The 15,543-nt window shown below is 45.1% G+C and overlaps 1 protein-coding gene across 5 annotated transcripts; it reads left to right on the forward strand.

Annotated features, from left to right (window-relative positions):
• Nucleotides 1–1,848: 1,848 nt before the first annotated feature.
• On the forward strand, nucleotides 1,849–14,706 carry LPAR4 (lysophosphatidic acid receptor 4). Of its 5 annotated transcripts, XM_035325693.1 has the most exons (4): nucleotides 1,849–2,313; nucleotides 3,109–3,321; nucleotides 4,664–4,905; nucleotides 12,364–14,706. In XM_035325693.1, the coding sequence occupies exon 4, from the start codon at nucleotides 12,517–12,519 to the stop codon at nucleotides 13,561–13,563; it is 1,047 nt and encodes a 348-aa protein (XP_035181584.1). In that variant the 5' UTR covers nucleotides 1,849–2,313; nucleotides 3,109–3,321; nucleotides 4,664–4,905; nucleotides 12,364–12,516; the 3' UTR covers nucleotides 13,564–14,706. The 5 variants fall into 5 exon arrangements, with proteins under 5 accessions (XP_035181584.1, XP_035181582.1, XP_035181585.1 ...); XM_035325691.1 differs by lacking the exon at nucleotides 3,109–3,321; XM_035325692.1 differs by lacking the exon at nucleotides 1,849–2,313 and having other exon boundaries at nucleotides 2,415–3,321.
• The last annotated feature ends 837 nt before the right edge of the window (nucleotides 14,707–15,543 follow it).

Genomic DNA, 15,543 nt, shown 5'->3' on the forward strand with positions numbered 1-15,543 from the left:
TGCTTAAACATGTTATGCCTTCTCAGCAGCCATGGTTTACAATGAGACAACAGTCCAGTTTGCCTTGTTTTCCAAAATAACTAGAGATTATTGATGTACTGCCAATGTTTTAACAAGGAGAGCTTGCTACATCTCGCCCTGTCCCAAATCTAAGATGAACACCATGGGATCAGGGTGGGGACAGCAGCTGAGTGGTGCAGAGAGGGGAGATGAAGAGCCACGAAGTCTACTCATTGTTTTTCCATTTTAAAGAAAACACTCGCCTGTAACTATAACCACAAAGAGAGGCAGCCACCTCCATTCTTCATGTTTGGCAAATAAACCTATGTTAAGGGCACTTTGTTGGAAATGTTTGTACTTTATTCGTTTAAAAAAATATACAGAGCACGTTGATAGCACAGCATTTGGCCTATTTAAACTGGTGTGGCAAGAAGGGCAAAAGCATGTGTGCATTGCCTTGCGAAATGTCCCGTGGACGGGACCAGGAAGATATTGCTCTGGGGACCTTTTCTTTCTCTGTAATACCAGAAACGTTTTTTATGTTCCATCGGGGAAAATATTATTATTATTATTATTAATGAACTCTAGTGGCTGAAGAGTAGCATCATGGGTCATCCTAGAGGTTCTACCACGTACCATCTAGATTGGGTTATAGCTAGCAGAAAAAGATGCTCCTTTTTAAAAAACAACAACAACAAAAAAAGGCAAGGTGACTGAATACCCTGCTCACTAGAGATGCTTTGAATTCAGTGGCAACCCTGGAGGGAGAGCAGGTTGTAATCACTGCAATGGATTAGGAAGACAAATTCCTTGAAGGACAAAAATACCATCCCCAATCTCCTATTAAGTTTGCGGTAACATTATAAGGAGGAGTTCCTGAGAGCCCTTGAAGTTCACAACAGCTGAAGACTTTTGTTAGGAGTGTTTAATTGAACCAATTTATCTAGAGAGAAAGCAAACATGCCAGACAGGTACAGCTGCTTGGTTCAAATCCAAAAGCATCGAAGTTGGCATAATTGCTACGTTCTGGCCAAATACTGTATGAAGCACAGAAGGTTTTTAATAAATAAATACATAAAAAAAATATCCTGTATTTATTCTTCGAGGAATAATTTGGCCCTCTTCCAGCTTCAGCAGAACTACAGCAAGCCTCCTCCCTAAGGGGTTTGCCCAGGGACTGGTACTTCTGAAGGCTCAGCCACGAGACATCCGTCCACAAAGGGTTTCAACGTGCTCATCCTACTCTGCATCACTGCTGCAGCACACCCAGCCCCAAACCATTCGAACCACACTTCTTTTCCCAAACAGAGGGATTTCACATGCAGACGCCTGGTTTAATCAGTCCCCACCGAGAGCATTTGCGCTCGCATAAGAATGGTGCCAGGGGCTGAAAAGCTGTGCCATTATACCCGAGCAATCAGCCTTGCCATGAACGCATGAGCATGCCCACAAGCCAGAAAGCTGACTGCTATTCACATGTTTTAGGGAGGATGGAGGAAAGCTGGCACTTCCTGACTGCAAAGGCTTTACCTGCTGCTGCGTGGCCGGCCTGCTGCACCGAGGGGCAGCCCACGGGCATCCTGCTGGCTCCGTGCCCAGCCACAGCGCACGAACCGACTGCTCACGCCGGTGGGTTTTGTATCTTGAGCCCTCTCCAGCCCCTATATTCACCCCTGCACTTGTGCACCCGTGACGTGTGGCGATGGCCGTCCCTTTACAATTTACCCAGATTGTCTCATCTTTACGTGCCAGCTGAAAAAGGGAAAAAACGGCCCTTTGACCAGCAGGAATAGGAAACATCTGCACCTTCAGCGTTTTCAATTTAAATCCACGCTTGCGTTTTACAGTCGATGTAAACTGCGAGCCCTCAGAGGATGAGGTTTTGCAGACTGGAGCGAGGCTGTTACATGAGATATTCAGGAAGTTATTTGAATCGACTGGATAAAAGCCGGTGGCAGCTGGGCGTGCTGCAGAAGCGAGACAGAGACCGCTGCATCAGCCACCAGCCCAAGGAATAACATTAGTTCCAGCTTCACAATGAGTTGTTTACTGGCCTTGGCTGCCTGTGGGAACAGCCAAGAGGAGCGGAGGACAGCCGAGCACAATGCGAGCGAGACACATTAGGTGGGAGGCTGGGCTTTGAAAGCACACTCAGGATTTCAAACCTATGGAACTGCAGAGGGCTGAAAAAGAAATAAAAGGGCACTGGCTGCCGCACGGCGTAAGCAGGCTGAGACAAATAAGCCGGCTGCTGCATTTCTCCTCCCCGCTGCCTGAAGATCCTCTGTCCTAGCTGGAGGGCTGATATGAAAGGTAAGATAAAAACACAGCTTGCAGCTAGGGGCTCTGCTGGAGGGCAGATTCACCCAAAGGCAGCAGCAGCTCTCAGGGCAGGCTGCACAGGCAAGAGCAGCAGTGCTTCCCTGCAGAAGGCAGTGCTTAGAGTTATGCCCCTACATTTTTTTTGAGAGCCCACAGGTTTTCCAGCAGGATCCCGCGGCTTTTGGAGCAAACTGCTGGGGAGAAAGAGTCCAGGCAGCTCTAGGCAACCCCTTTGAGAAGTTTTCCCAAACAAAAAGCAAGCAAAAAAAAAATCTTTCTAAACAGCTTTGGAAAGCTGTTCTATTTGTACACAAGGCTTTGCTTTGCAGCTCCCTGGTGCTACCCAGCGCCTCCTGTCTCCCACCCCCTCCTCACTTTTATTTTTAACTGGAAGGACAAACAACGACAGCCATGCAAAGGAAAACCCGAGCTTTGTAGAGCTTTTGCCCTCCGTGGGCACTCCTGAAGGCTGTGTCCGGGTGCTGTCACCCCAGCCTCGGTGCTCCCGTCGCCAGCTGCCCCCGAGCCGTTCACCCTCGCTGGGAGCTGGGCGATGCTCAGCGAGGGAGAGAGCCCAGCCAGAGGGACCCAGCACAGGGCCAGGCGCGGGGCGGGCTCTGGCTCCAATAATGCATCCCTGCCCAATGGAAAGCGTTTCCTACAGAGACCCCCAAGGGTTCCCCCTGCCCACAGCCCCTGCACAGACATTGGGCCCATTCTTGCGTCCCGTTTCCCAAGACACGATGGCTGCAGCCTTCAGCAGTTTTGTTCCCTCTCCGAACAAAGGAACGGAGAGAGCTGCCGGGAGCTTTGCGTTTTAAAGATGAACGGCAAACTTTTAGGAGCGAGAGCACGCTGATCTTCCGCGTGGGACTAGCTCGGCGTTGGCTCCGCGCAGGAGAAAAGGACAAATGGGGGCTGTCAGGGGGGAATCGGTCCGAAATCCGCCGAGCGGCTCGGTGCCACGGGCGTGATCTCAGCCCCGGCCGCTCTGCCCCGGTAAGTGCCTGCTTCTTCGCTAACGCAGCAGAAAAGCCTCCAAGATTTCATGTCAACCCTGCAAAAAAAATGATTTTAGCGTTTTCTAAAAGCTGCCAGCTCAGACAAAGCTGGGGTATAAATCTAGCCGGCTGGGCTCGGGTTGTGCATTTCAATGGAGATTAGCAGTGTTTTTTCTGTGCAGGCAGATCTCATTCCCCTTACTTGAGCTGTGCTGTGATTTGGATGGAGGAGGTGAATGTTTCTGTTTAAAGGGAAAAAAAGATGATCTCCCCAACTTTTCGGAAAGTAGTTACTGGATAAGCTGCTTGTCCCAGCTGTTGCTGTGGAAATCGTCATAATTCACATCATAGTTCTCATTGTGTTGCTGCAGATGACACGTTAAGGACTTTTCCATCCCTGTTGTTTGATGCAGATTTGTGAAAAATATGCCTGGCTGAGGGCTTTTTTTTTGTACTTGAAGTCAGTGTTGTAAAAACACTTTAATAGGAACTTTAGAAAGGGTTCTATATAAATAAATGTGGCATTAACGTAATGATTTTACAATGATACATGCTTTCAGCTTCATGTACTGTGAGATCTGGTTTCTATAGGCTGTATTAAAATTAGGAAATGTTGCATTTTTTGTACTGCAAAAGTGTAGCATTTTGCTTATCTTTTTGACTTCCATTTATGGCCAGAATGCACTCCTTTTAATCTCAGTAGCAAAATTCCTCTGGAAAAAAAATCCTATAGAGCTCTAAGCAGATAAAGCTAATGCTGTCAGAAGTAAAATGAACGATGAACAACATGCTTAAAACAATTTGAAGATGCAGCCATTTGGAAGAAATAAGACTTAATACAGTATAAATGTACCACTGAAATTTTGCAAGAAAATTCTATTTATTTTTAACAGCTGTCCTTGATCTTTCTTTGAGAGGAGACAATTGTGAGATTTAGCACTGCTCCCCTGTATGAACAGAATAGTAAAACCAAGATGATGGGAAGTGCAAAGTTCACAGGTCGGTGATAAGGATATTCCCCCCTCATAGCACTTTTTCGTCTTCTTTCCCTTTCTAGCATTCTGAAAGCCAAAATAAAACAGGCAGGAAGCTAACCTTGCTACTTCAGGGGGTTCAAAGCCTATTCATTTTGAAAGAAGGTCCTGAAAAACATGGGAGGGAGGAAGGGTGGGGGAAGCTGAGCGTGCATTTCACTTTAATCCTCTGAGACTAAAAATGAGACTCCTGCTTGGCTGGGGCTGGGTCAGTTGATAAAATCTGGAGTGAGGAGCCGAGCTTGTACACAGGGAGCCAAATGGAACCAATGCCTGAACGTGATTACCCGCTCGCTTTCATTGCAGAGTATTGCAATGAGACAGAAAATGTGAAAAACTGCACCTTCCAGTTTTCTGAGGGACAGCAGCGGTAACATTAGCTGCGCCTGAGCTCTGCAGCCCGCACCGGAGAGAGGACGCACCCCCAGCCGTAAGATGGTTGCCCTCCTCCAGCCTGTGACCTCATGGCTGGAGCACAAGAGGAGGAATTAAGGCAATTTTACCCAAACCTTCAGCCAGATCCTGGGGAAAGGGAGCAGGATAGGAAGGTAGGTAACTTCTGTGCTTGGCACGGGAACAGAGCGAGAGGAGATTGCTCCCTGAGGAGCACGGTACCAGCCATTTGGGAAGTCCCAGCCAAGGACTCTGTTCCTGTGGCACCGCTTTAGCACTTGGGACACGGCCACTTGCAGCAGACACAGCTCACGGCCCTGCTGGGTGCTGCCCGGGTGCCCCACAATGGGGTGCCAGAGCTCCTCTGCCCTGTGACCCGCTCACCCGGGCAGTGGTGGCCTGCCATGCCTTCGGGAGCATCAGGAGTGGTAAATGCCTACGTGTAAGATAACCTCAAACTGCTATTGATATTTTATTAACCACGTAAGATTTCCTGAATCAATAAACTAGAGTCTGCTTGGTCTCTCCAGGGCCACATCTACCTGTGCCGATGTCTGTGATGCATCTGGGCAGGCTGCAGCAAACTCTGGCTAAAGTCGTGGTGGCAGGGCCTCTGTTTACTGGTGTCTGGCTGTTGCTGCCCAGGCGTGCATGGATGATGTGCTGGCCCCCGTCTGATGGCCCACGGTCACAAATGAGATGCTGGTGAGCCACCCCTTCCATGGGCTGGATGGGTGAGGATGGCTCCCAGAGCTCGCATCCGTTCCTCAGTAGGTCTTTCCACGTCAAGTGTGTGTGCAGGGCCTCTGCCCCTTCACACGCTGCACCTCCTCCTCCCTGATTTAGTCTCAGGGAAGGGGAGCTTGCTGCCTTTCACAAAAGGCAAATTCTCTCCTTGAAAAGAGGAGCAATTTATTCCCCAAGACAGACAGTGGCTCTGCAAGCTCTCCTCTAAAGCATCATCTTCTGAGCTCAGTCCCATAAGAGGGGATAAAGATGCACAGGGCATAGGAGCCAAAGGAGCCTGAGCTGACCCTAGCTGCAAGGAAAGTTTTCTGAACCATTTGTAACAGTTTGGCTTGGTTTTGTAGAAAACACAGTCTCTTTACCTTGGCAAGTGAAAATGAGGGGCATTCACTGGTCCCTAAGTCCTGAGACAAACATGCATGCTAACAACGTGGCAGATTGCTTTCTCTGTATATCACTGTCACAATATTTTAAGTCCCTATTACATGCCCATAAATAGATGGCCACAAATGAAGCTCTTTTTTTATCAAATATTATTCCTATTTCCATTTTTGAACCCACAGATAACGTACCACCCTCTGCCACAGAAACTTGCTTTTACATGGGAAAGAGAAATTATATTCCCCAGTGAAAGCAGTGTGCCTTATGTCATGCCAAAATATTCTCCCCTAAAAAAAGATTTCTAAGCAGCTTCAGGAACTGCCCTTGCTGGCTGAGATTTGGTGGTTTTGCATTGTGGAGTCGCTTTATGTTTATTCTAACACCCTGCTGCAACGCGTCACCCTGTAGCTCTTACAGAACAGCGTAGCTGCACACTGTGCTTCCCCACGCGTGCTCCCGTTATTCATCAGTGGATATTTTTCAAGGCCCTGATGTTTTCCCCAGAGGGGTGGTGAGGGTGGTACGCTGTGGGACGGCACATCTGCAGCGCTCCCAAGGCCAGATGAGACTACAGCTGCCCACATCCACCCAGTCCACACTCCTGTCAGAAGGGAGCACTCAGACCTTCCCCTTTGCACCCAGAATAAAGCACTTAGAGAGAACAAAGCCCTGTTTTATCTGCTCCAGACAGTAAATGAATGCAGGGCACAGATCCTTCAAGGTCCTGAGTGCTGGAGCAAAATACAGGTTGCCTTCTGTCCTGCTAATTTCCACGGATGCGGACCCACAAGGAAACCAGCTGTCCTCGCCTGTGCTGAGGTTTAGCTTGCAAAAGCTGAAACAGGCATCTGTGCTGCGCCGCTGGCAGCTGGATGGAAGCTTGTTGATGCTAATATATGCAAAGAAAAAAAAAGCCTATAATTTTTGGATAAACAGAGGTGAAAGTTCAGCTCTTCTGCTTCAGCAAAGGGACTGAAAAGGAACCACGGCCGCAGGAGCGATGCTCGGGTGAAAGGAGGGCTTCATGCGCCTGCAGGCGCCTCGCGAGGAGCCGGGTAAAGGCAACAAGGAGCCCAAAGGCCAAGCAATCACCAAGGAACCACTGGAAATTGTGTCAGAGAAGGCAAAGAAAGGAAGCTTTTTGGGCAGAATGCTGACTGGAAGAGTTTTGGAAGCGTAAGCAAATAAACCGAGTTCTGTTGTTGGATTCCCAAGCGGTTCAGGGAAACAGGACTCTCTTATTTTTTTTTCTTAAACATGCTTTGTAAATAAACAGGGCTACATCAAAGGCACAGCTACCTCCATCACCAGTTTCTACTCCTGAGTGAAAACAACCTGTAAATCTTCAAGAATTGGGCCAAATGGTGCAATGGTGCTTTTCCTCAATTAATCATTTTGTTTCCTTGCATCTAAATCTTGTTACCACGTTCTCTGTTGAATCTAGCAATACTCTTATAATGTGATCTCCCTTTAGAAAGAAACTCGGGAGTGAGAAGAGCAGAATTCCTGCAGTCCTCCATCATCAGACTGATGGTTCCTTCGCAAGCAAAAGCGCCCCCCTTACAGGAATAAGATAACGCAGTCTGCTGGGAAGTTTGGGGTGATTTCCATGGTTTCTGGGCTGCGGGCCAGGCCTTCTGAAGGCAGTCGTGGATGTTCAGGCCAAAGCACTGCAAGGGTTAAGGGGGTGATGTAAATGGAGAGAGACATTCTCAGTGAAAACAAAAAGAGAGTCATGCCCTGAGGATCAGTGTCTGAACATGGGGTAAGTCAGTTCACTATTCTCTTCAGAAGGAAACATTTTAATTAGCTCAATACAAAACAGATACAGCACAGAGAAGTCACCATGAGCAGGAAATGCTTTGTGGGTCTCAAAGGACAGTTAGGAGACAACAGCAGTGCTGACCAATTAACAACAACAAAAAAAGGCACCGTGGGTCCGATAGGCTCAGGTTTCCACTTCCCACCTCCAACTTTGAGAGGAACGAAACCAGGGCCCTGCTACAATTCACATCCTGGCTTCCAGGCAGGAGAAGGGGGTCATCGAGGCTCCTGGAGAGCCAGAGCCACCGCGGCAGTGGCAGGAGGGCAGGAGGGGCTGGCACAGTTGTGCCAGTTTGTTCTTCCTCTGCCCAAGACAGTGGGGAAAGGTGCTGGCGAAACCTGAAAGAAGGTGCTGGTGAAACCTGAAAGCCTGGACTGAAACAACCACGCGTAACTTGTGGGTTCACCTTCCCAGCAGGTGTGAGAGATGTCATTTCACTGGTAGCAAATACTGGGGAATCGAGGTACCGCTGGCATTGAAGGCCCTGCCACAATAAGTGTCAAAGTCATGAATAAGAGTCTTTCTGCTGCCTTTTATGCTAATCGCCAGAAACCATCCCCTCCTGCCCAGCACAGCGCTACGCATTCCCTCTGATAAAACACAAGGAAGAATGGCCCTTTGAAGCTACAGAAACCTTGCTGGACTTCAAAGTCACACTTCGGTCAGCTTCTTTCCTACTGTTCTCAGCTACATCACTTCGGATTAGTAAATGAAAGGGATTAAAGCACTTGTACAGTCCCTTCCCTTCGGACAGTCAGCAGTGCTTTGTTTCCAGACAGCTGCTTCGCTTCCCATCGCGTAACTCCTTCTGCTCCCACCCTGCTGGGAGGAAACGCAGGCACAAGGTTACCCTAAGACTGCAGGAGGTACCTGTGGAGATGGAGAGCTCGAAGCAGTCAGTTTAACAGCCAAACCCAGACTTGGTGTCCCATGAAAAAATCAGTTGGTGCTGCAGGCACCCCTTCCCTGCAGCAGCAGGTCCGTCAGCACCGGCTGTCCCTGAGCTTGCCATGAGCCCCTGCCATGGGTCACCAGGAGAACGGAGCCACTGCGACAGCAACTGCCCTGTCAGCCTCAGAGAGGGAAAAGCCAGCAGCCAGATTCCCCCCCCAAACTGGAGATTTGTTCTTAAAATTGCTTCTGGTTAATGTTGTCAGAGTTCTCCTTGCAACCAAAAATACCTAACAAAGCTCTTCCTGAAAAGAGACACTTGGTGAGCTGAAATCGCGTTGTGGTCACACAGATTGCAGGAGTAGCAAAGCAGTTTGGGCTCAGTGTGAGGCTGCATTGCTGCATCCCCATCGTTGCTTTGCTTTCTTTGATTTCACATTGTGTGGCTTTCAAATGAGTATCTGTAAGCCTTTACACATGATCATTTTGGTTATAATTGCTCACTAGCAGTGCCATAGAATTATCAAAAATGTTCACTTTTACAGCTAGAAAACAGATGTTTCTATCTATAAAATCTATATTTGAACAATTACAGTACATCTCACCTTACCCTATAGGGCTTATAACTGTCTGGAAGAATCCAAGTCCTACAGCTTTATGCAGAATTATCTAAACAAATGTCTTCAAAACAAACAAACAGGCAAAAAAAAAAAAAAAAAAAAAAGCCCCAACAACAACAAGAGCTTTTTGGAGCCTTCTGTATTATTAAAGGGGAATGAAGGAGAGAAATAAATACCAAGATACTGAAGACAAGATAGTTTGCAGGAGTAAAACCCTCACACGCTAGTCTCACTGGCGGGTGCAAGTTATACATCATACAGTTGTTGTACCTCCTGGGTAACAGGGAAGTGAAAACCCCCTAATGAAAGGGGTTCTTGTTGAGCCAAGGCTTAAAGCACGTGCTGGGCCCAGGGAAAATACTTATTACAAGGTCAGGGTCTGAGTCTGTCAAAACACAAGTGCTGCCATAACCTAGAGAGATTTCAGGACAAAACCTACTGAAAACAGCCCAGGAACAGCATTCCCACCTTTTGATCTGTCGGTTTTTGGCTTCAGGTCCTATAAAGCCTGTATCTCGCAAGATTAGAGAGACCTAACATTTTAAAAGAGCATTGCCAGGTTGTTGGTTTTTTCCCAGCAAAGCAACAGCGGTGAACGTGATATACATGAAGAGCATCCTGCTGCTTTCATCCTTAGTGAAAGGAAGGAAAGGGAGTCTTAGATCCAGCAAACTAAATCTGCAGGCTGATGCTGCAGAATTTAAAGCACACGGCTCAGTTTGAAAGCAGCTTGTCATCCTGTTTACACACCTCTGTGTTAGACAGGTAAACCACACAGGCTTGCATTTTCAAGACTGTAACTTAGCTAGACAACTGCTGGCAGGCAGCTCTCAGACTTTTTCATTAGAAAAACTGGTGTTGGCCCCTGCAATTGTCCGATACTGAGCAGGAAAGAATCCAATAATCAAGCACCTTCCCTCCTGTGTAACAAGCACCTGGGTCAGGCTGCTGGCAAGACCTATGTACGTCAAGTAGTAAAGGTAGGAATTTCAAAGTCTTTTAAACCTGCTGTGTCAGGCCTTGCTTTGAGGAATAACTGAAACCCTGAGCTACGTGTACAGATTGGGAAGTGGGGTTTCCATCTACCTCCCATGATTATTGTGGGAAACACTGAGATGAGTGAAAAAGCCCAAAGAGGTCTAAGGAACATTTTGCTCCCCTTCACAGCCTGTTCCTACACTGTCCACCCCCAGGCTTCTACAATGCATAATGAAGCATCTGCCCACAGCTGCTCTAGAGAATCTGGCCTTTTATCTCATTTGCCATTGCCACACAATCAGCAGCAATCAGATAAGGGCACATCTACTTCTGATTTGATTATTTGCTAATGCAGGATATCGTTATCACAAACACACAGAGCAAAACACAAGTAAAATGAGGGAGGAATTTGCTAAGTTGGGTTAAGAGCTTGTGCCAAAGTCATCTGTGGTAGTTGATTCATGCACAGCAGATCTAGCCAGGACAGCAAACCAGCTCAAAGCACTGCTTTGATGCCCCAGACCTGATAGGACCCCAGCCTGTAGAGGACAAGAAACCTCCCCGCAGGATACATGTAATAGCATCAAGACATCTTTTTGAACATCAAAAAAAAATTAAAGCTAATCAAGCATCATCTGACAAGTGAGATCTGGGGATCCTCCCTTCCTGTTCTGCTTCAAGCCCAGCTGATCTCTGATGGGCAGAGAACACTCTTGGTGACAGCGCTGGCTTCAGGGGCACACGCAATGAGCCTGCTGCTGCCTGGGTGTTCCCAGAGGCGAGCAGAACCTTACACCAAGCAAAGTTGTGGCTGCTGCGACTTCCTCAGCACTTGACATTTTACCAGCTCTCTCACAGTGTGTAAGAATAATTGTCAGCATGAGTTTTTTCCATAGGAAAACATGATTTTGATCAGTTTGCATCTTAAATTGTCTTGATTCTGTGCTTTCTCCCCCAGTTTGTTTGTTTACATGTTGCCATTTCAACCTCTAACACAAACACATTCAATTTTGTGTTTGCTGTTGTAACCGTGGTGTCAGACAATCACTTTCTGGAACAGATCCTACTCTTCTCAGTGGTTTCATCTCTAAATTACTCTGCAGTTGTAGTTACTAAGATGTTCCTTAGATGACAAACTACAAAAGGATTACAAACTCTGTTTTGTGTTTGGTTTTCTTTGTTTAACGAGGCAAAGTTCTCTGCCCTACTTTGCTGCACAGCTCCAAGATGTACCACCGCCACACCAACCTTCTGGCTCACAAACCCAGTCAGTGAGACCTTCCCTTTGCATCTGCTCACAGGCTGATATGAGAACATGAGGACGGTTCATAAAGCACTTATTTCAATATGCTTCTCTAAAGCTTACTGAATTGGGACAAAGTCTTACAAGAGCACAGTCATGAATTTTCACAAATTTCAAGTTCTGAAACTTCACAAAGGAGAAAAGAAAACTGTCAGTGCAACTTAGTGAGTTGGTTTTGCAAATAAGTTTACATCTGAAAACCATCCCTTCAGTAAACAATAGACTTAGTTTCTGTGAAAACGGTAAAAACACAAATTTTTCAAAGTGGCAAGCATAAGTTTGGAAAGTATTTTTAAAAGACACTTATTAAATATATGTTTCACTTTGAAAAACACAAGGATGTTCCTATTTTCAAGTAGAAAAAAGACAATTGTGATCTGTCAATGTAAGGTTTTACTGCTTTTTCATTAAGTTGTAAATTTATAGAAGTTTAATTCCTGCACATTTCAAAACAAACATGAAAACTTTCAACTCATTCTCTAATTCAACTCATTATCAATTCTACACCTGGGCAATATCATGGGTCTGTGAATTAATTTCTTTCTAAGCACACTGGGCCAATTCCATCTCAAATTTTAAAGAAAAACCTTTCCAAATGGAAAAGTTGGAATTAGCTACCACTCTCCTTCCAATCAGAGGACAAGACAGCAAAGGGGGAAGGAAGGGAAAAAGCCACGTGTTCACTGCTGTGTTCAACTTTGAAAAATCCCAGCGATGGTAGAACTTACAAAGAGTAGTTGGTAAATTAATTACTGGTCTTGTTTGCACACCCATTCATGTGGAAAGGAAAGAGCACGTTCACTCTCACACAGACACTTTATATGATAGGAGGTTGCAAAACTGACGGCTTTATTTCTCTCTTCTGCAGGATGAAAGGACTTGCAATGAAGACTTGGTAGCAGGGTGTCAAGCAACCTTCCTGGAATGCATTTCTTCAGGAAGAAGAGAGATCCCTGCCTTGTTTTATGGATGGCACTGAAGTAGACTTTGAAGTTCTTTGGAAGCACATCACAAACTTGGCATGGGAAACCACAGCAACAATCATACCTGTTTGACAGATGATTCCTTCAAGTACAACCTGTATGGAGCTGTGTACAGTGTGGTCTTCATCCTTGGTTTAATTACCAACTGTGCCTCCCTCTTTGTTTTCTGCTGTCGGATGAAAATGCGAAGCGAAACGGCCATTTTCATGACAAACCTGGCAGTTTCAGATCTGCTCTTTGTGTTCACTTTGCCTTTTAAGATCTTTTACAATTTCAACAGGCATTGGCCTTTTGGAGATAGCCTGTGCAAGATTTCTGGTACAGCATTTCTCACCAACATCTACGGTAGCATGCTGTTTCTCACTTGTATCAGCGTTGACCGTTTCCTCGCTATCGTCTATCCATTCCGATCTCGTACCATAAGGACCAGAAGAAATTCAGCCATCGTCTGTGCTGGTGTTTGGATATTGGTCCTCAGCGGTGGAATTTCTGCTTCATTGTTTTCCACAACCAACATCTCCAACTCCAGCACAACCTGTTTTGAAGGTTTTTCCAAACGTATCTGGAAAACCTATTTGTCTAAGATTACTATATTTATTGAAGTGGTAGGATTCATAATTCCTTTGCTACTTAACCTTACATGCTCTTCTTTAGTTCTCAGGACCCTCCGGAAACCTGCCACCTTGTCTCAGATCGGGACAAACAAAGAGAAAGTATTGAAAATGATCATTGTGCATGTGGCCATTTTCGTCGTGTGCTTTGTGCCTTACAATTCCATACTCTTCTTGTATGCCCTTGTGCGGTCCCAAGCGATAGCAAATTGCTCCTTGGAGAGGTTTGCAAGGACAATGTACCCAATCACGTTGTGCATTGCAACAATGAACTGCTGCTTTGACCCATTCATCTATTACTTCACATCGGAATCCTTCCAGAAATCTTTCAACATAAAGACCCAGATAAAAATGGATTCTCTTTTCAAGACTGAGACCCCTCTCACAAAGACTGCGCTACCAGCACCACAGGATGAAATAAGTGACCAAGCTATTACAAATGGGGGAGATCCAACATCTGAATCACATTTCTAGTGCCATGTTTACACATGGAGTTATCCCCCATTACTTTTTGATTAACACCATGTGTGAACTAGTTCTTTCAGAGCATATGGGTTCTTGCATGGCGTTAATGAAGAAAAGCTACTTGGGGATAACTACACAGGTAGACAAATTGTTATACCAGGATTGCCCCACCAGATGTGACAGGCAAGCATTACATAGAAATCCTGGTGGACCTCTTCAGAGAGCATGGATGGCTGACAAATGCACCAGCTAAGAAAGGAACAGAACAGATTCTTTAACCTAATATGCCAACATTTGGCAATTTTTCCCCTAGTGGTTAACATAGGACCAGCTGGGAAAAAAAATATTTTTTTCTTAGAGATCTGTCAATATTCCATGCCTTCTGGAAATGCATCATCATATGTTAACTCAATAACTTCACACAATATGTATGTTTGCTTAAAAAGGCATAATAAAAGCTTTTGGCTTTTCCTTATTTCACTACAAGAGTATATAGATCCTGGCTTTACTAGGTACAGGCATATTAAGTTTATTGTATGGAAAGGTTTGGAATCTAAACTGTTTTGAAAGTAGGCAGATCAGTTACTTGATATAAAAAAGTAAAAATGATGCAGCTTTGAAATAAGTTTCATTTTTGTAAGATTAACATGTCTTGTAATTTATTTTAAACGACATCTCCAGGGAAAATTCAAGAGCACATTACTGCTCTGTTGCACCTGGGTTTTTACATCCCAGGAGATTATGGGACTTAGCCCATAAAGTCAGCTGAAGGAAAGGGCCTGAAGCCCCAGAGTTCCTGCCAGCCCAAGTCTCTTATATGGAAATTGCATACAGCTGAAGGGCTGAAGAACCTTGGAGTACTGACCTAACAAAAAAGCATGTTTGGACACAGAAAATTGGTGTCAGCACATCCAATTAACAGAAGATCTCATAAGTGATTGCTTGCTGGTTTGCCTTTTTTTTTTTTTTTTTTTGCTACACAATCAACTAATTAAACTAGGTCTCAAAATAACCCCAAGAGAATAGTAAGTAAAAACAAGTTAGTCACACTCTTTTCCTAGTTGCAGCAATGTTTTCTTGTTTTGCAATTAATTTATTGCATAGCCTGCATTTCCTCTTATAGATATAAATTATACAAATGTGGAAAGTTAACTACCTGTATGTTGTTGCATTTTACTACATGGTTCATTTCTCCAGCTGTTGTTTTGCATTTCAAGCTTTACTGACCTTAATAGGCCAACTGATTCTTAAATGTAAGACACATAAATGAGGAAACCAAGTAAACATGAAAAAGGATGAAGTTATTACTTGTTAGATCAGTAATCTACATTTTCCACAGTACAGCATAATACTACTTCTAGGGCTATATTGCCAAAAAGGACAGAAAATATTAATTGAACAGATGTTTTCCACCCAGCCACTTATCTTACTTCCCTCAGATCAAGTCTCATGAGATACTGAGCTACACAAGCATGATTCTTAAAGCAATCAGTTTTGAAGTGTGAAAAGAATTCAGCTGCAAAGGAAAACGTTATGCTTTAAAGGCAGTATTTATTAATACATCCACTTTGAATTAAAAAAGCCTTCCCAAACTAGCTTACCAAGCCTAAAACAAACCCTAGAGGTCACTATTTAACCCCTAAATGGCTACCACTTATCTACAGCCCCTGGCTGTTGGCTCTTACTGCAGAAAAGTATCTGATTAACTCATTATGTGCAGAATACCACAGCAACCAAACTATTCCACCTCAGCTTTGAGTTCATGTTCACTAGAAACTTGCACACAAGACTTGCTTAGGAGCTTATCAAACTGCATATCAAACTTAGACATCACTTTAGAGCAGAAAAGGTGAAAAGCCAAGATCATTCACACCCATTGGTGGAATAAAACAGATGTGGCAGGACAATGGCACAGGTACAATAAATTAATTACAATAAATTTGTCAGCAGCTGGGAAAAGTTTACCTCAAAGCAGTGAGCTGTGTTTTC

Source organism: Oxyura jamaicensis, chromosome 4 (assembly GCF_011077185.1).
Source record: "Oxyura jamaicensis isolate SHBP4307 breed ruddy duck chromosome 4, BPBGC_Ojam_1.0, whole genome shotgun sequence".
Taxonomy (NCBI): domain Eukaryota; kingdom Metazoa; phylum Chordata; class Aves; order Anseriformes; family Anatidae; genus Oxyura; species Oxyura jamaicensis.